Genomic DNA, 21,447 nt, shown 5'->3' on the forward strand with positions numbered 1-21,447 from the left:
ACATTAACAAAAAAAACTTTATTTAAGCTTTTTGAAGATAATTGATGACATTAATTGTAATAATAATTTTAATCTCATCTTAAGTACATAATTCTTACAAAATTACATTGTAATTTTAGTAACAATTCTTGCAACTATATAAATATATATATCCTATCTACGGCTTCACCGCTGCATGCAATGAAACCGGAATTGGTGAAAAATGCTCTACAGTTTGATATAGAACACCTGAAATAATAGCGGTGTAAAATGATTCATGGTGTGGAGAAAGACAATTTCGACTTTTGAATTATTCAGTTACTTTATTCATTTTAATGTACTTGACTTCATTATATTTATCTTATTTAAATTTCTAACTTATACTTAATTAATTATCTTATTTATATTCAAAATATATATCTTATCTATATTTATAATTGTACATATAATTCTTTGATAAATTAACTTATTTTGGAAAAGAAACTTTTGATATAATCCTCTTCGAGTAGTCACCATTTTAATGCTGATTTAAATTTTGTAATTATTTTTAGTTGTTTGATATCTGAAGGGATTTCATTGAAAATCTGAGGTGTGATAAAATCGACATAAAATCTCTTTGTTTGGTTTGGGCAGTTTGATGCTGCACGTTTACATGTTGGAAGCAGTGCGATTGTGGTTTAATTATCATTTATTATAACAAAAATGCTTAAATAAGGCACATTCTTTTATTAATGAAGTTTAATATGTTCATCTGAATTCCTAAAAACTGATTGTTTTAAATGCCTGACTGATATGAAGTAAGGATAATTTACCAATGAATGAAGCCATATTAGATAAAATAGACTTTTTAATGAAATTAAATAAAATCAGCTGGAAGTACCATGACTATGTAAACGACAATCATTACAGATAGATATGCTGAATAAACCAAGTGAAACTAACAAATAAGAACTGAGAACAAAAAGTTTGACAACTCCAAACCAGACATAGCATGATCAACATGATTTTCAGTTAACTAATATAAACCTTTAAACAACATAAGCATTCTAAGCAGATATGGTAAACTGCTCACTGTACTGAGCAATTTACAATATGTTTTTATTTTAATTTCATACTCATGTAAGGTTGTGTAATTGTTAGGTTAGATGTGAATTAACATGAGACACAAATTACTATTGAAATCAGCTTATGAATAATAAGAACCCGTGTTAGAATTAGAATAATTGAGGGGTAAAATCAGTTCCAAATATTTAGTGAAGAAATTGGTTTTTCTTTAATTTAATTACAATAAAAATCATAACAAATATTAAAGAATTCCCGGCCACATAATGAATGAGAGCATTCATTTTTATTTACATAATATTATAAAACTTTGAAAAATGATTTTTAATATAAATATTATTAATATGAAATTAATAATATTTCAATATGATACTTAATATGAAACATATGAAATTTGTAAGCTCTGATCTGAAAAATACAGTTGGACACCAGCGTGACAAGCCCAACAAAATAACTATTCAGCTCTACAAGTGACAACTTCTTTGTGATCAACGTACAGATTGTATGATGAACATCACTATTTGCAAAGAACATAATTCTGGCTAGTGGTACCAACCAATACCTTAGATCAGCAGTTCTCAAACTATGGAACGCATACCATAACTGTTTCCCTGAGCTTCTCAATGTAATACGCAGACACAAAAATTACAAAAAAAATATATAATACAAAATTACAATTTTTTTATTATTATAATACAAAAAGTACAAAAACTGTATATACCATGACAGTAAAAAATAAATTTCATAATAAACTCAACCTTAATAAAAATTTGCGCTTGAAATTAAGTTCCACTGAATTATCTGTTCACTTGTTTTAAGCATGTAGCACTACTGTTCTCCCTGAAGTTTTAGTATTTTTTTTATAAAATATCTTTTCAAAAAAGATAGGAATTTTTTATGGCTTTACTATTCTAAGATATAACACTATCGCTTGCTAATGACATATTAGATATTTAATAGTTCAGTGGTATGCTAATCATCTCTATAATTCAAATGAATGGTATGTAAAAAAATTTGATAACTGCTGTCTTAGATAGTTTGTAAGAATCATAGTCATAAGAAAAATTGAGACAGGTGGAGTAAAGCAACAAATTTTTTTTATTGCTTAACTGTTTTATTTTATTATTTTTGAAATTTAGAATAGATTACAGCACTAAACCCAGTCACTGATTAAAAAACAATTAGTATGATATATTTTAACCTAATTTTTTAAATTAGTCTAGAAAACTGCTGTGTAAAGTTTAAGATTAAAAAATAACAATAAAAACTAAATTATTAACAATTTTATGCAAATGTATAAATCTTATTTTCAAACATAAAAGTGATTTTAAAGTCTTAGATATATTATCAGCTTATTTTCCATAATAAAAAAATTCAACAGTCTAGTACAAGCAGTCTTAATTCAGATAAAAATTCACTAAAAAGGATGTTCGACCATTTATTTGGCAAACTAAAGATTTAATCTCAAAAAATTCAATAATTTTAAGTTTTTTATTAAAAGAAAATGTAGTAAAAAAATATGTGATTGAGGGGTTAAATAAAAATATTAATGTAGAATCTATTATGATACAACATAAAGATAATAATGGGGAAAATCTTATTAAGTTATTTAAAATAGCAAAGTATAAAACAAAACGGAAACAAAAAACATACGGTCTGGGATACCATCTTCTTGACTACCAAGAAAACTAAGATTAGTAATGCAAGATGTACTCAGGAAATCATTCAAATTACCCAGTGTTACTCTGTCAACAAAAATAAAAAAAAGTGGTAATTGTAAATGAAATAGTAAGAACAAAAATGAAAAAAATGAAGTTGATATTAACAGTGACCAACCAACCAGCCTATGATGGATAGACACACAAACAATATTATAAAATATTTTTAAAAATAATAAGAAAATAAATAAATTCATTTCAATAAATTATATTTATTCTTTAAATAAATATATTATTTTTTTAATAATAAATAAAATAAAATTAATTAAATAATGATTCTCTTATAATGTCATCGTGAAAAATAATTTAAGAAAATATTTACATAATCATTTTTATTTACTTCAACATTGGTGATCTAGTAAAATTATTTAAAATACTAACCAGATTAAATAGTTATAGTTTACACAAAAAATTAAATAATCTAATAACACCAACTAATTTTAATAAAAAAAAATGCATTATGAGAGGGATGATTTATGATTTAAGTTGGTATCACTTTCAGACAACTGTTATAAAACAACAAACATTTTTAATCATTTTAAAGTGTTAATTTTTTAATAGTGGTTCTATGATGATAATGATGCAATAAAATCAACAAATGTTTAAGAAGATTTATTTTAAGTAAACTATATTTTCTTTTGTTTTGGTGATTTCATTATTATCAATACATATATTTTAAATACCAAAACCTGATATGAAATTATAGTGGCATATTACCTTGTCAAATACACCACAACGTAACTGATAATCAGCTCTATTAGTGACACCTAGACTCTGTTCGCTGTAATGACTGGCTGCACAGTGGACATTATTAACCTAATAGAAGGCAACTTTGATTATTGACTCTTGTACCTCAGGGATTTTATATGAATTGCAACCATAAGAAAGGATGAGACTGCAAACAGCAGCAAGTAATGTACTGGTACTCCTTTTTGTTGTGTTATAACATTAAGTGTATTGCTTCAACTCAAGAAAGTATATGTACACATGCATTATTAATAGTAAAAATCCCTTCACAACAGTAATTTATAAACCAGGAAAAAAATATTATTAGGTAAGGTATATTGTTGTAAGTAGGAATAATCTGTGGTACAAAAAATACAAAATGTAATATTCAGAAGTGTTTGCAGGATGATAATGCATCCAGGACATGGAAGTGGATCCCCTTTCATGTATTTCTGTATTTTTTAATAGTTTTTCAATTTTTACTATCAGTTTTTAATTCATTTTTTTAATTTTATTTAGCTTTTAGCATGCTTTAGTTTTACAAATGAATCATATAATACCCTGAAACATTTTTTCTGTACAATGTTTTTTGTAAAAATGTAGCAGAAGTGAACAAACAATTATAACTTGAGTTCGGTGCTAGCACTGGATAAGCTAGAATGCAAACCTCTGCTTAAACTAGTGGGGATTAACATATGTGGAAAGCAACATAGGCGTACCCAGAGGGGTAAAAAAGGGGGGCTATCCATCCTTCCAAGACAGAAAAAAATTTAAAAAAAGAATAAAACAAAAAATAAATAAAACAAATATTTGAAAAATGTTTAATTAAATATTTTGAAAAAACTAATTACAAATAGAGACATTTGCACCATCTGTGAGAAAATTTAAGAACTACTATTACATACTGGTGCAATCTTACTTGCAGCAACAAGAATTTTCAAGTCTTGTCACTCTCATCTTATTTCACAATGCGACAGGAATATTCCAGAAGCTATTTACCTAGTATATAAAAGTGCAGCTGTTACTTTTACACAAGTGTGTAAATCGTGTGTGCAATTTTTTAAAACTGTAAAGTTTGTTTTTTTCGTGCCAGCCACCTGCCATCCACTTTATTACAACGAATGGATATTACAATATATTTTGGTAAGCAGTCTCTGTGACGTTTACTACATGCTTTCATTAACAGTGTATGTACCTAAATTTACATAAGCACGGCTCTTGCTTTAAAAAAATGTAACTTAAAATTTGTTATTCTTCATTTTTTTGGTTATTTTTCTATGCTTCTTTTGAATCTTTCAACATAAAATACAGTTTCATAATTATGTTTATAATTTCTGTTAAGTTATAAATACTGTACTGTGCAAATTAATTGGGACAAGCTATTTTTTTCTCTAAATTGTTATGTGATTGCCAGTTATGTTTGAAACTGCCTTAAACCATTTTATCTGCCTTGAGGTGATGTGATTGACTGACCTTGACAATAAGAAAGCAGTGTGACTGGTTTTAAATTGTAATTAGTCACCTTATCTTTAATTGTGATCCTTTGAGTGAGGCAGATGGATGTTAGTTTTTGCGCTCTGTGCAACATGTGTTGCTTTTGTGTGTTTAAAAATGGATATTATTCCTAAGAAGCATGCAAAAAATATTGCTCATAAAGATGACACTTATATGACAGTGAGAGATATCGCTTCTACAGTGATGTAAGCAAATCAAGTGATCAAGAATTCTGATTACATTCAAAGTATCTGGATCATCATCTCCAAAAAGGAGAGGAAAATGTGAGCGTAAACAGAAAACTACTCCAAGAACTGATAAAAGTCTAGTAAGAAATAGTAAAATTATTCCAAGGAAAACAAGCTCAGACAATCTCTGAAGCGATTTATTGGCAACTGGTTTTGATAGTAGTTCAACTATACAACTATACCTGGAAGCAGTTTGGAAGGCAAGAAGACCAACGAAAAACTGTTTTTTAACTCCTAAAATGAAGAAAAAATGTTTAGCATGGGCCCAAAAATATAAATCATGGACTGCTGACGAATGAAAGAAAGTAATTTTTAGAGATAAATCTCATTTATTTGTGCAGGGTTACAAAGCAAATGCCATGAGACGAGGTGACAGTGAACCTTTGAGACCTGAGCATGTCCAACAAACTGTAAAACAATCTCTGAAACAGATGTTTAGGAGTTTTTATACAGCAAATGGCACCAGAAGCTTAGTTCCTCTTCAAGGTATGAATTCAACCAAGTATATAGAAATATTACGACATAGGATTGTTCCATTCATGCAAACTTTTGACAGGACACCATTTCAACATGAAATGGCTCCTTGTCATAATTCAAAATTGGTCAGACTTTTAAGCTGGAAAATCAAATTTATGTGCTTGACTGGCCTGGAAATTCACCCGACTTAAATCCCATGAGAACTTATGGAATATTTTGAAGAGACTTTTAAGTATGACAAAAGAATGCATGATACACTAATGCTGTAAAAGCCAAAACGTCTTCAAAAGGTCATTTCTGGTTACCAAAGGACCTGTTGGGTTGATACCATTAAAGCTGACACAGGCATGTCCATGAAACATCTGAAGGAAGCAGTCAATAACAGAAACGAATGGAGAAAACTTATCCATACAATTGCCGAGGGTCAGACATGACTGAATGGATAAGAACAACAATAACACAGAAGCACCATTCGTGAAATTAGATTAAATGGGTTAGCTATGTTAAGTATTCCCTAACAATGGGTTTTTTCTAACAAGGAGCAATTAGTTGAAACCACAGTTAGACAATTGCATCTAATCCTCGCAAACTATTGTTACAAGATTAGCTTTTTTTTTTTTTTGAATATTCTATTCTTCTTTTTGTTATTGTGTACTATTGCATACCACCCTAATCATGGACTACCTTCCAACATGAAAGAAGAAAAATTCATAAGCTGTCCCCTTCCATTTTGAGCTGGATACATCCCTGGAAAGCAATAGATGCATCCAATTTATGAAAGCCATTTAATTTTATAAATAGGAAGAGGAAAGACTTATCATAAACAGATTATTATTGAATACCAAGAACGTTTTTTAACAAAGCTTATGACAAATTTTATGGATTTTGATACAAAAGACAGTCTGTACTTTTCTGGGTTAGAGAATCCATCAAAAAGGTCCCAATTTTACATCTTCAATGATTAAGAAATTACTTAGATTTTCAGTTTCTTGGTTACTTTTCACAGAAAAATAATATATACTTGTAAAAAGGTTCTGAACAACTCAAGAAGTGCTAAAATCAGCCAGATAGAACTCTAGAAATAAGCATGATTTTATAAAACTCTTAGCCTTTTATAAGATGAAGTTGGACCTTATTTTTGATGTATTATATATTTATTACGTATTAATACAATTTAAGATAAATAAAAATTATTATTTATTTGAGAAGTAAAGTTTAAAATGTTGTATTACATAAAGAGTAGGCAATTACATTAGCATTGGACAGAAACTGAACACAAATTATTGGAAATAAATGCAATCAAATTAATAAATATTAGTTTAGTTACATTATTCACTCATCACTTTTTTTTTATCCAAGAAAAATATACTACTTGGGAAATGAGGTATTTTTTACAGTAACAGTGTTTTATGACATTCAATAACTATTATTAATTACATAAAATTATTAAAAGATAACAGTATAGTAAAAGAATAAAGGATAACTTCGATAATGACTTCATCAATTTACTAAATAAAAATAAATATTTAAAAAATATTTTGATTTTAATTTCACTAAAACAGTTTTGATGAGCATGAAAAACTATCCAAACAAATAATTTTCAATAAAAATATATTAACTATAAAATTATATATTTTACCAAAAAAATGTATATAATTTCTAAAACTAAATAGTATAAAGAATATAAATAATTACCTAGTTCCATTAATATATCCGCTCTTTAATTTTTTCATTGTTGTAACCATAGCCAATGGTATTTTACCTTGATCTGTACAAAGAAATAAAAATTGAATTCAGTAAATCTACATTGGTTTTTGTTTTGCAAGCCTAAAGATTATATTTCTAGGCATCACTCAGATTAATATCCAATATTCATATTCAATAGTTTATTTATTTTAAATATAATCCTGTTGTTTATTTATAGTGTTGTGAATTTTTCTTAGTTAATTTTTTCTGAACGTTGGCTTTTTATACCAATCTTGGTTTGTTTTTTCTGGTATGGACCAATTCAACTATAACCCTTAGAGTATCTTCTTTCTGTCATTGTATGCTATTGCTTACAAAACTCTTTTGACAATTTTACCAAATTAATTGTTTATTTTAATTCATAGTATTGGAATGAATTGTATGTACAACCTTTCTGCTCTTTACCAATGAGAAAGAGTTTAAATAAATCATTAATTTTTTTTCACAAGGTAGAGGTACTTTTCTGTTAGGTGTGACTTTCTCCTATCTGGTTCTATTGGTTTGGTACAAGAGATTTATGATGTATTTATTTGCATAGATTCACTCCAAGTCGGAATAACACATTACAATACATATAAAACAGATCAATACTTATCACTCAAATGTATTCCACTAGTAAAAAAGTACATATAAATAATGAGTTGAAAGACAGAGCAGCTGCTCATTTTTATTTATGAGAAATAAAATAATGTTAAGATTTTTACATTTAAACAAAGTTATGGAGACTTTTTATATAAGTAATGAGGGATGATTAATGGCTGTGAAAGTATTTACGTGCAATATTAGACAAACAATATTGTATGTACCAAAATTGAATCTTTGTAAAAAAAAATCATCTGAAATTGTGCCAAACTGAACCCTCTACTCAAAAAATTATACATTTCTTAGTCACATATTTAAAAACATTCTTCCAGATGTAGTAAAGAGAATAAAGATATGACTATTTGACAATTGAAAAGGAACTTACAGATAGGATATTTGTTTTAAGTTATGAGGAGATAAACAAAATGTACACAGTAGAAATATAATATAACACTGTGATGTATTTTTTCCTCCAGTCAACAATAAAATTTTACATTAAATTTAGAAATTGTTCAGCAGAAAAATTCTAACGTTTTTATAACATACTTTTTGTAATTTTGTACGCCCATTGTAATCAATTACTTCATTCTACGACACTAAAATGAATATGTGAACTAATGATTTCTGTAATTTTAGAAAATAAAAAGTACAAAACCCTAAACTATAGATCAAGAATACAAAGCACTATTATGATCATAAACTTTCAAATACATACTAAAATGCTTAATACACTGAATATTAGAAGGAAAAAGTGGTTAAGTAAACCAAAAATTATTGATATTCACCACTGAAACGAAATAATGAAATGGAAACAAAAACATCTTGCACAGTTCTGCACAAGAAGACTGACTTTTCATTATTTTATTTCATTTCCACATTCCAACTTGCAGCATTGTAATTAATCATTATCAAATATTTTTGACCTTAACTCAAGAATGACTCGACCAATCTTCATCAAATTTTAAGAACAACTTCAGATATACTACTACACATATCTAAATTTCAATGAAATTGATCAAACAGTTTTGGAGATTTTTGAGCCACAGAATTTTATACAGACCTATAAATAAATATACAGTACAACCCCATTTAACCGGTCTTCCGAATTATCAGGACCGAAATCAGGAAAGGGATTTTTAATTTCTAAAAATAAAATAAGTAGTATATAGTAAATAGCATGTATGTAGCAGTAGTATTTAGTAAATTAAAATTTTTTAACTAAATTAAATAAAGAAATACAGTAACAGGCCTACTGTATAATGTATCCACTTTATTGGCAGTTAGTTTGTATCACTGATTTTACATACTGTAGTACTTATTAAAACTACGTACATATTTGGGTTTAGATAACTCATGTACTGTTTACTGTAAACATTTACTTTTTCTGAAAATAAAGTTGCAATATTTTTGTACACTAGTTAACACTGACTCATGTGCTGAAAATGTTTGTTCACAAACAAATATCCTGCCATAGCTTTACTGTCTATTATAAGAATAGGGTGATGTAATTTTAACGACTGGATATATAGGCCTATACACTCTGTCGTACTCTATTTTAGTAAACCTTTATTCAGAAAATCAGTACAGTACCAGTATTCATTGAATGTTGTAATCGTAAGGTGTAGTTTGCTACAGTATTGATTGCGATTGAAATTTTGTGTTCTGTGTGGTGTAATTTAGTGGAATGGCAACTAAAAGAAAGAGGTTAATCATTTCTATGGAAGAAAAACTTAATGTGCTATTTCGTATAGATAAGGTGGAATCTAGATAAGCTAAAAAAGATTTATGATGAATTAGGTGTAAGCAAACCTTTTTGAACTGGAAAAACCAGAAAAGAAATTGAAGATTTATGTTTGATAATGGTGGCTAAAGATGGTTCAGGCAACAGGGCGACTATCAGAATGGCAAAAAATAATCAGCCAAAGCTTTATTTATGTGGTTTACCCAAGAGAGGGAGCATGGGGTTTCTACATCAAGTGCCATTTTACAATCTAAGGCTTTAATTAATGACAAATTAGTTAGTGATCCATCATTCACAGCAAGTTCAGGTTGGTTAGATAGGTGAAAGGCATGCCTCGGAATACGACAGCTCAGTGAATCACAGGATCATGCTGCTAGCAAAAATTGTAAAATGACATTTTCAAAATTTATAAAAGAAGAGAATTTATCACCATCTCAGATTTTCAATGCTGATGAGATGGGGTTATTTTTTAAAATGCTACCTAAAAAAAACTCGCCTCAAAATTGAACTCTGCTGATAAGAGGCATAAAGTTTGTAAGCAAAGGGTGACAATTCTTCTACGCAGTAATGCGTCACGAAAGTTGTAGATCAATTCTTGTAATAGGAAAATTGGCTAAACCTCAAGCACTGAAGAATATTATTAATGTGAATGCACTTCCATGTGTTTACAGGTCACAAAAATCAGCATGGATGTCTTGCGAAATATCTAAAGAATGGGTTTCTTTGTTCTTCATCTCTGAAGTGAGATTTCTAAAAAGAAGAAGAGATACCACAAAAAGCTGTTTTATTTATCTATAATGCTCCCTGTCAACCAGATGCAGATGACTTGAGAGATGGTGACATCTCTGTAAGAGTTTTACCTGCACAAATGACAGCACTTATTCAAGCTTTAGACCATGGTGTAATAGAAGCCTTCAAATGACAGTACAGATAAAAAAAATTACTTATAAAACTTATATATATAAGAAATCCACAATTTAAGTAAATGGGTTTTTCACACTCCTCATGCCTCAAAATATAAAGGAAATTTATTTTCACCTCCCACTCCCATCATGTGACAAAAGGAATACTGTATTTTTCTTTGAAAAGTTGGTAAAAATGAAAACTATCAATAATGAAATGATACAGTTTAGGAAATGAACACTGCAGTTCAGGAAAAAACATTACACCACAATAATGCAGAACAAACTTATGCAGCATTACCCAACATCACATAAGCAATAAACATATTAACTACTTACAGTCAGCTGATTAATTGGAATTAAAAAAATTGCAGTCTATATTGCATCTGAATTATTACAGAATATAACTTCCTTAAGCACAAGGTTATTAAAAAAATTCCAGTATTTATAAAGTTTCATACTTCAAAACAAATAAACATATTTAAGTAGTTTCACTATGAGAGTAGACAAAATAATCTTACAGTTATTTGACTGGGTATTCCACAAAATATCCATAAATTATCCTCCAACAGTTCGCATATGTGTCTCTAACTACAAATTGAACGCAATATGACAAGCAAAAAACATTCTTGGAAATTGAACAGCCATATCAAGAGTAACAGAAATACAATGTAAAGCTTACTGGTGGAGAGTGAAATTATTTCATTTTGTCTTCTCCACTGAGATACAATTTTTTGCATATCCACATGCCAAGCTCATTAAAATGTAGGTGAATTCAGCCCTGTAAGTAATTCATTACTAAGTTCACCACAGAGACTACCTGTATAGTGAACATCATTAATTTCCTCTCAAAGAAAGGAATGCTGAATGATGCCTCATGTACCTCAGGTGCTTTATATGCATCACAGTCGGGGACTGAGATTTCTGTAAAGTAACAAATTAATGCACCTACTTTGATCAAGCAATACACTGCTTTGAGCAGTGTGTACTGCAGTAATACTGATTTGAGCAGTGTCTTACAAAGAAACAGGAATAATATCAAGATATGTTTTACTGAAACACTGAAGAAAGAAGTCCATATAAAGCTAACTCTGGAAAGCTAGCAAAAGATAATATTCTGGTTGCTATTCCATCAGTAAAATCAGCCACTGCTGAAATTTTTGGATATAAGGTAAAATTAGTGGTTTTATATGTTTTTGACATGAAAGAAAATCAGGTTCTGAAATTGTACCTCCAGTAATTTTTAAGAAAATTCAAAGTTTTAATTCAATTACTAGTAACTCTGAAAAAATCGCAAAAAATGCAGTCAAAAAGCACACATTTTTATGTTTGGAGTAAATTTGTTCTATGTTTACTTTATAAATGTTCTAATAAGCTTTAAACATTGTAACAGCAATAAAATAATAAATACAGTTTATTACTCCTAGCTGCATCATTGCAAGGAAAGTTGTACAATGGAATAAGTTTATTCCTACTGTAGTGTTTAGTAAGATGTTATTTATATGTAACTCATATTAGTAAAAAACTCATGTAGAGGCTAATGACTATAGCTGTTGATGTCTGCTCTTTTATAACAAAAAAAATAATAAACTCATGTTAGTACAGAGTTCTCTGAATTATCAGTTACCAAGTAACTCTGCTGACTCAGAATGAATTATTTCCACAAAAATAATGCATTCATTTTTGAAGGGAATAATACTCATTATCAGGAAAGAGTTATGGTTGTATAAGAAAAGATTACAATTATAAAACAATAAACTATTGCATTTACTCATACTTCATTTTTAAGTAAATACAGATTATTATTTTCCAGGATTACTTAATATTCTTGTAACTAAGAGTAACCACAATGAACTAGAGGATAGAAAAATAGGTTAATATAAAGTTTTAATTTAACTACGTCACTAAAAGTTGCTCCAGGAGGAATTTGACTTCTTAATATACAAATTTTTCATCATATCAGTTAAGTTTTGTCATATACTTGTAATACTTCTCTCCAGTTTAAGAATAAAAAAACCTTTTTGTTAATAGCTGCTCAACTGCTTAAGGACATAGTGTTTATATCACTTACAGTTATGCAGTCATAACTAATTAATAGAATACACTTGCAACTTGTAATAAAATTTAATTTTACTCAGAAGCAGATACTTGTCAGTGTAGGGGTCACATAACTCTTTTAATTTATTTCTAATATAAAAATGTTGGGCAATTTTGACAGAAAAATATTTTTTTAACTTTGCAGTTGATAAACTATCAACTTTGCAAATGAAAAATCAAACCAAATTTATTACATATACAGTTTGTAAAACTCATATCACAATGATTTAAGTCATTTTCAGAGACTGATGTTGCTGTTCTCATCATGGTTTTGATTTTTTCGGTTTACACAGTATTTAGAATATGGTCAAAAAGTATATTGAAAAGAGTTGTTTCTGTCATTCAGTATATCACTGTAGAGCATTTTTCTGTATTTGTACATTTCAAATTAAGTGTGTTAAGGTGAGAATGTAGAATATATCACATTGAAATTAATATTGGTGGATTTGTGATTTGCATCTATGAGATGATGGTTGGCAAATAATGACTGGAAAGGATTTTTAAGTATTTACTATATCTTTGGAATTAGTGAGGTTCGGTAGGAACAGGAAGGCGACTTTTGGTCAGGTGATTTTAGATTAATTAACTCAGCTTCAAATAATGGGCATACAGAAGTAGGGTTCATAATGAACAAGAAGATAGGGAAGAGATTAGAGTATTTCAAAACGCATAGTGATAGAATCGTTGTAATAAGGATAAAATCAAAACCTAAACCGACAACGACTGTTAACGTCTATATGCCTACAAGCGCCCATGATGATGATGAGGTAGAGTGTGTATACGAAGAGATTGATGAAGCAATTAAACACGTAAAAGGAGATGAAAATTTAATAATAGTTGGAGATTGGAATGCAAGCATTGGAAAAGGCAAGGAAGGAAATATAGTGGGTGAATACGGGCTGGGCAAAAGGAATGAAAGAGGGGACCGACTTAACGAAGTATAATTTAGTAATTGCCAACACCCAATTTAAAAATCATAATAGAAGAATATACACTTGGAAAAAGCCAGGCGATACTGCAAGGTATCAGATAGATTATATCATGGTTAAGCAAAGATTTAGAAATCAACTCGTTGACTGCAAAACTTACTCTCGAGCAGACATTGATAGCGACCATAATTTGGTGATAATGAAATGTAGATTGGGGTTTAAAAACCTGAAGAAAAGGTGTCAGATGAATCGGTGAAATTTAGAGAAGTTGGAGGAAGAGGAGGTAAAGAAGATTTTTGAGGAGGACATCGCAAGAGGTCTGAGTAAAAAAGATAAGGTAGAAAATGTAGAAGAAGAATGGGAGAATGTTGAAAAGGAAATTCTTAAATCAGCAGAAGCAAACTTAGGCGGAATAAAGAGAACTAGTAGAAAACCTTGGGTTTCAGACGATATATTGCAGCTGATGGATGAACGTAGAAAATATAAGAATGCTAGTGATGAAGAAAGTAAAAGGAACTATCGGCAATTAAGAAATGCTATAAACAGGAAGTGCAAACTGGTGAAAGAAGAGTGGATTAAAGAAAAGTATTCAGAAGAGATGGACATTGATGGACATTGAGATGGAAAGAGAAATGAACATTGGTAAAATAGACGGAGCATACAGGAAAGTTAAGGAAAATTTTGGGGTACATAAATTAAAATCTAATAATGTGTTAATCAAAGATGGTACACCAATATATAATACGAAAGGTAAAGTCGATAGATGGGTGGAATATATTGAAGAGTTATACGGAGGAAATGAATTAGAAAATGGTGTTGTAGAGGAAGAAGAGGAAGTTGAGGAGGATGAAATGGGAGAAATAATACTGAGATCTGAATTTAAGAGAGCATTAAAAGATTTAAATGGCAGAAAGGCTCCTGGAATAGACGGAATACCTGTAGATTACTGTGCAGTGCAGGTGAGGAAGCGATTGATAGATTATACAAACTGTTGTGTAATATTTATGAAAAAAGGGAATTTCCGTCAGACTTCAAAAAAAGTGTTATAGTCATGATACCAAAGAAAGCAGGGGCAGATAAATGTGAAGAATACAGAACAATTAGTTTAACTAGTCATGCATCAAAAATCTTAACTAGAATTCTATACAGAAGAATTGAGAGGAGAGTGGAAGAAGTGTTAGGAGAAGATCAATTTGGTTTCAGGAAAAGTATAGGGACAAGGGAAGCAATTTTAGGCCTCAGATTAATAGTAGAAGGAAGATTAAAGAAAAACAAACCAACATACTTGGCGTTTATAGATCTAGAAAAGGCATTCGATAACGTAGACTGGAATAAAATGTTCAGCATTTTAAAAAAGTTAGGGTTCAAATACAGAGATAGAAGAACAATTGCTAACATGTACAGGAACCAAACATCAACAGTAATAATTGAAGAACATAAGAAAGAAGCCGTAATAAGAAAGGGAGTCCGACAAGGATGTTCCCTATCACCGTTACTTTTTAATCTTTACATGGATCTAGCAGTTAATGATGTTAAAGAACAATTTAGATTCGGAGTAAATTAGAATCTCTTTTTTAAAATTACAACTTCGAGTAAAAATGGTCATTATGGGAGCTGTTGCAACTATTTGCACGTGTTAGGTATTTTATAGTGTTTAATGTTGTCTTAGGTGACACGGCTGTATTGGATACTTCTAAAAGTCGTGTCATAAACAGAAAATTAACATGTCATATCCAAACCATGTCATATATTCAAATTTTATCTGTAAGATGAAATCACAAATCATAGACATCACACTTTTCATGCATAATTTAATAGTATGTCTAGCTAAAAAACCGCCAGAAAAACACCAGATTGAGAACATTATCACCAGTTACTGAAGACAATCTCATGAGCACCTGACAAAAGATGAAAGTTTTAAAAACTGCTTAATAAACTTAGTTTTTAGTTTGGTTTGTTGTTTACATAGTTAACAACTATTAATAATATTCAATGTCAACAGTAATGGAAAATATATGGTATCTCTCATATTAAGTAATTTTTCCATTCTATTATTCCATAAGATTTATTGATTATGTTAATCAGCACTTACCAATAATTTCTTAACTGATGAATTTTGTTGTAAGGGTCAGTTATATGCTTACATTAATAATAAATTTTCAAAACACATTTAAGTAATTTTATTATGTACGTGTCTGCAAACACTTTTTCAAACAATTAGATTTTTTTTTTTATTTTAGTTTATATGTATATATATATATATATATATATATATATATATATATATAAAACAAATGGCATGTCTGAAGTAATCCTGCAAAAATACTTACACTTCTTATCACTTGAGAACTGTTCCTATAACACTTCCATCAGTGATATTATTAAATGATAATCATTGGGGGTCAGTAAAATTAAGACATCACACTATTTGAGCCAAATAGTATGCATATTAATTATCTACCATTCATGTTGAAAATCATCATCCAAAGAAAAATAAAAACATTGAATTGAATCAGGTCTAATTATAAAATTGAGTTAGCCTTGAAACGAAATGGTTTCATTTTTTTGAATACCATTCCATTTATACTTGATGAGTTTGATTCAGGTAAAATAATGTACATCCATGACTTATTAATGAATTTAAATCTAAAATTCATCACCATCTATTTCCAGATAAGTTACACAACAGAAATTTCTAATTTTTGACTTTCTTTTAACCTGTGGTAAAAATGGTAGCTTTCTCACTGCATTTCATCCAGAAAGTTCTAGGTTCAAATCCTGATCAAGCTTGCCATTTTACACATGGTACAGAAATTCATCTCATATCATAAGAAACTATAATTGGGCATTTAGCCATAGTTGTTAAAAATAAAATAGGTTGTAGGTTGTACAGTAAAATGTAGTGTACAACCTACAGTATCTAGTTTTTCATTACTTCCCATCTACTGTTATTTACTGATAACTTCAATAACGGTTTTTTTTTTACTGCATTCATAAAATTTTCTTCTTTGTTCCTAGTAAAATATGCCATGGAAATGCATAAAATAAAGTCTCAATAGCAAACTATACATATAATCTTTTTAAAATTTAACTTTTTTCAACCATTTTGTTTGTTAAAACTTACTAATAATATTAAACCTGAGTAACAGCACTACTAGCTGTTTGCTTAATAAATTAGTAACTAACAGAATGGTGACATGGATATACAGACTAACTATGAGAGGTCAATTAGTCTAGACATGCTACTGACTTTCCATGTAAATCTTATAACATCCCATATTAAGCTCATACAAAAAAAAGTTAGTAATGTCTGCTCAATGTCAACGTTTAACTCTTTCAAAATTTAATAGTTTTAACTGTATCCTAGGTAAAAACGGTTAAATGCATGCATTCCTTATAAAATTCATAGAGGTACAAAACTGAGAACATCTCAGGGAAATAGAGCTTCCTGGAAATTAAAGGAGATGAAGTAAAGGTAAAATGCAATGTTGAAAATCATGTTTAACTAACTAGTTCTGATAGATCACCTAAATTAAAAAATACTTAGTACACTTTCAGTGCTTTCACTGTTATGGGACAGCAACATAAAATGTTATGGATGCAACATAAAATACACAAAAATATTCATAAACAGGATGCAGACAGTAGCATTTGTTTATCAAAATTTCACTTTTAGTTCAAATAAATTTATTTTAAAGTAACATTATTACTTTAAAATAAATTAAATTATATTATTATATAATAGGTAACAGTAGTCCATTACCATTCTAAACAATTTGCACACATAAGCACAAAAGGATTTTACTTTTAAATGTAGTGATAAGTTTTTCTATACAATAAAAAACCTGCACCATCTAAACAGATCATTCAGAAAACATATCCATCACATCATTTCAATAACTGTCTTTATCACAAAATATTAAAACGAATTCTGTATAATAAGTAACCAGAAATGGTAATGTTCAGGAGCCATATTATCTGTTGAAAAAAAAAAATCAAAATTCACATCCTTTCAGTTGATTTTTCCAGATCTGAAAGGGTTTTGAGAATGCCCTCACTATTTTCACTCAGAATTTCAGCTGTTTAAACCAGTTTAAAAAATAAGTTTATTTTTTTGCCTACGTACATTGGTAAAAGAAACAAAGAATTGAAAAAGAACATTTATATTGTAATAACAGTATCGAGTATATGTATCCAACAGTGTACATAGGTGGAAAATAACAATTTACCAGGGGTCTACATAACAATACTATATATAATGTCAAAATCCAAAATTATATTTAACATAATGTAATAGGAAATTTTAGAAAAAAATTAATGATTTTTTTCATCAGTAAGAAAGTTTAATAGCAATATATCCTCCATTGATTTTCTTACAGCCAACCATTAATCTTTTGATATTGGATCTTAACGAAACAAGTTGCACAAATTTTCAATTAATACACTTCAAGTTGATCTAGCAAAGTTTTTTAAGAAAATTTATTTTCATCTTGTTTTTCGAACATAATATTTTCTGCTCTTGGATACATCCTTCAGTGTTAGTTTCGGTATATCACCTTTAATAAACACATATTCGTGCGAAATCAGGTGGATAGAAAGTGTTTCAAATGGGGAGTTTGAGGATGTTCTTCTATTACTCAAGATTTACTACTACTGCTTCTAGTTAAATATTACGTTTTCATAGTAGATCATAAAACTATCAATTTTTAGTTTCTGCAATTAAATTTTTTAAAGATTAACATTATTGAGAAAGTTAATTTTTTTTAGTACATTTTTTAAAATTATTTTAATCAAATAAGATTATTTTTCAATTTTTGACAATTTCTTCAAATAAAATAAATTGCCATTCATTATAACAAACTATAGAATCATCATAACAATAAAACAAATTTTCAGTCAATATTTTAAAGTATTTTTTACATTAATACTTTACTCCAGTTCTCCATTTTAGACAGTTATGTATTCTTTTTTTAATTTTATCTTCGACTATATTTTCATTTCCATCATCTGGTTTTCCTATTTTGCAGGAAGTATTTCTTTATAAATTAATTTCTAATTAAAGTAGAAATACATAGTACATAAATTAGTAACAAAGCTTCTAATTTACCTACAATTAGGAAGATGTATATAAAAAAAATTTTCTTAAAAAATAATAATTCATTTTTAACAATCATTTGAAAAAAATATTTTTAGGCATAAATTATTTCAAGAATCTGTAAATTTTCTTTTGGTTCTATCTCTTATTGAAGATTAGAAATCCTTGTGCAATTTTTATGACAGCAGCAAATTTGAACTATAGCCATCTCCTACAGTGCAGAATCAGAACATTCTTCTTTGACCCACACTTACATTCACGTAATCTTCCTTGTATAATAAACTTTGCCAACAAATTCATCTTTCTGAATTATATGAACAAGATATTCTTATTTTGTTCTTTTGTTATTTTGCACTACCTACAATTTTTCTCTGTTCCGGACCATTTCCTTATTAGTTACTCTTTCTGTTTATGCTACTCTTACCTCCTGCATAATATTTAAAAAGCCTCAATATTTCTCAATGCTTGCTTCAACATTCCTTTCTTTAAATCATAAAACATAAAAGAAAACATTACATTGCAACATCCGTGTTCAAAGATTTTGGTTAATGATCTAATAGATCATTTAAAATTGGATGAAACTTAGCTTGCTATTTCTATTCTTCATTTTTTGATCAACAGTTTCAGTAATCCATTGCCCTAATCATTTATACGACCCAACTCTTAGTTAGTGTGTTTAAGACTATTAAACTGGTATCAGTGTTTTAAGATTTCAATACTTCGACTATACTTGATTTTTTCTTTCCAATTACAAATATTTTTTTGAGCACTTAATTTTCAACTAGATGGTGAAAATTAATTATCTGCCATTAAATATGTACAAAAGTAGTATGGAGAAAGAACAAAAACTTGGTGGATACCATGTCAAAATTTTATCACTTTAAGAAAAAATAATAGTAAATAAAGCTATTTCTTTACATGTTACTAAAATATATGAAGTTCAATGGCCTTATGACCCATAATCACAGAATGGGCTTTTTTCAACAATGGTCCACCAAATGTTGTAAAGGATTAGCATGCTTGCTGGATTTTAGATCATTTGGTCTCAGATTTGATTCCTGACAAGAGTTTGGCTTTTTTCACTATTGTTTCAATCAACATCTCATCTTCCTTGTTAAAATATGTGCAAAGCATGCCTGAGGTTGTGTAGTAAAAAAAAAAAAAAAAAAAAAAAACAAAAAAACATGGATCTCACACCCTACTTTCACAAGGATCCACCATTATCCTCTTTTTTCTTAAGATTTCATAAGTGTAAAAATTAAAAAAACATTTTTTTTTTCATTATTACAATTCATTGCCTACATTCATCAAAAAATTATAGTTGTTAGGAATTAAATAATTGGGAAAATGATCTTAGTGAATGTGCTAATGAAAATAGAAAAGAATTCCATTACCTTCCCAAGTCATTGGCATGATTCTGATCTACATTACTGTTTGTTCTTTACTTCCATTAACTTAGTAATTTTATTATTTACTGAAACCTGTACAGTTAGCCCTTGATTATACAATATAACATGGTCATCATAGAGTTCTTTATTGCTGGGGTTGACTTCAAGTAAATTGTTATTTTCCATCCTGTACATAATTGCATTATAGAGGATACAGAAATTACTAAAATTGAATAAACTTTTTAAAAAATGTGCATTTTAGCACTTTTTTTAAATGTACATTAGCAGATTAAAGGATTTTGTTTTCCATAGGAATTATTAAATCAGACTGGTAGTGTAAGCAGTCCTTTATGTAATATATTTATAATACACAGATGGGTTCATCAGATCTACATAGATGGCACAGTCAATTTTTATATCAAACTAGAAGTCTGTATTACCAATAACATTTTGAGATGCAATAATCGTATAAGTTGGTCTTCCAAGCATATGTCTCCAATTCATCGTAAGAAAAGACAGGTCCATCATAATATTGTTAGCAAGTAATGAAACATCATTCCGCATATAGTACTGCTCCAAATCAACTGTCTACCAACACAATCCCAATTTACATCCATAAAAAAAAAAACTCATTTTTATAAGAAAAAAAATTCTATAATAAGCTACTTTCAATACAAATTTTTTCTTTCAATATTATTCTTTTTTATCAGTGTTATAAAAAGATTCAGCCTGTCAAAGAGAAGATATAAATGTATCAAATATCTGTAATGAAAGGTAAGTAAACTGATAAGTTATTTTCTTTTAACAAAATATCCTATTTACATTTAAAAAATTTTAGTTTCAATTAATGTAGCTGTATTCTTTTATCTTTTATAAAAAAAACATTTTTAGTTATTTATATTTTATTATAATCTGTTAATTCACTTTTCCTGAGAAAAATAATAATTGCTGTAAATACAAGCTGTGGAGAGGTTTTATTTCTGAAATTTCTTTAGTTCTTTAGTATTTTCTTATGAAACAAGACCGCAAACCAAACTATCACCTAACATGACTACAATTTTATTTTAAAACTCAATCATTCTATTATTTTTTTTGTTCAAATAAAATCAACAGTTGTCCTATTAATAATATTCTGGAAGAAGACAGCTTCATGAAATGAGAAATTAGACAAAGAACCTTAAATACATAATTTTAATGCACATAATACAATGATATGAAATCACAAGCACAAAAATAAATAAAAAAATTATACATGAGCATATA

The 21,447-nt window shown here is 28.7% G+C and overlaps 1 protein-coding gene across 5 annotated transcripts in view; it reads right to left on the bottom strand.

The window, feature by feature from the left end:
* Positions 1–21,447, bottom strand: part of LOC142318865 (putative phosphorylase b kinase regulatory subunit alpha) — a 149,233-nt gene that overhangs the window by 53,391 nt on the left and 74,395 nt on the right. For 2 of the 5 annotated variants that reach the window (XM_075355436.1, XM_075355435.1), the window contains exons 12-14: positions 20,625–20,768; positions 7,400–7,472; positions 2,695–2,786 (exon numbers count right to left, since the gene is read on the bottom strand). In XM_075355436.1, coding sequence (XP_075211551.1) covers positions 2,695–2,786; positions 7,400–7,472; positions 20,625–20,768 — 309 coding nt within the window. Of the gene's footprint in view, positions 1–2,694; positions 2,787–7,399; positions 7,473–20,624; positions 20,773–21,447 lie in introns of all 5 variants that reach the window. The other 3 variants (XM_075355438.1, XM_075355437.1, XM_075355439.1) reach the window with 2 other exon arrangements.

Source organism: Lycorma delicatula, chromosome 2 (assembly GCF_047948215.1).
Source record: "Lycorma delicatula isolate Av1 chromosome 2, ASM4794821v1, whole genome shotgun sequence".
NCBI lineage: Eukaryota > Metazoa > Arthropoda > Insecta > Hemiptera > Fulgoridae > Lycorma > Lycorma delicatula.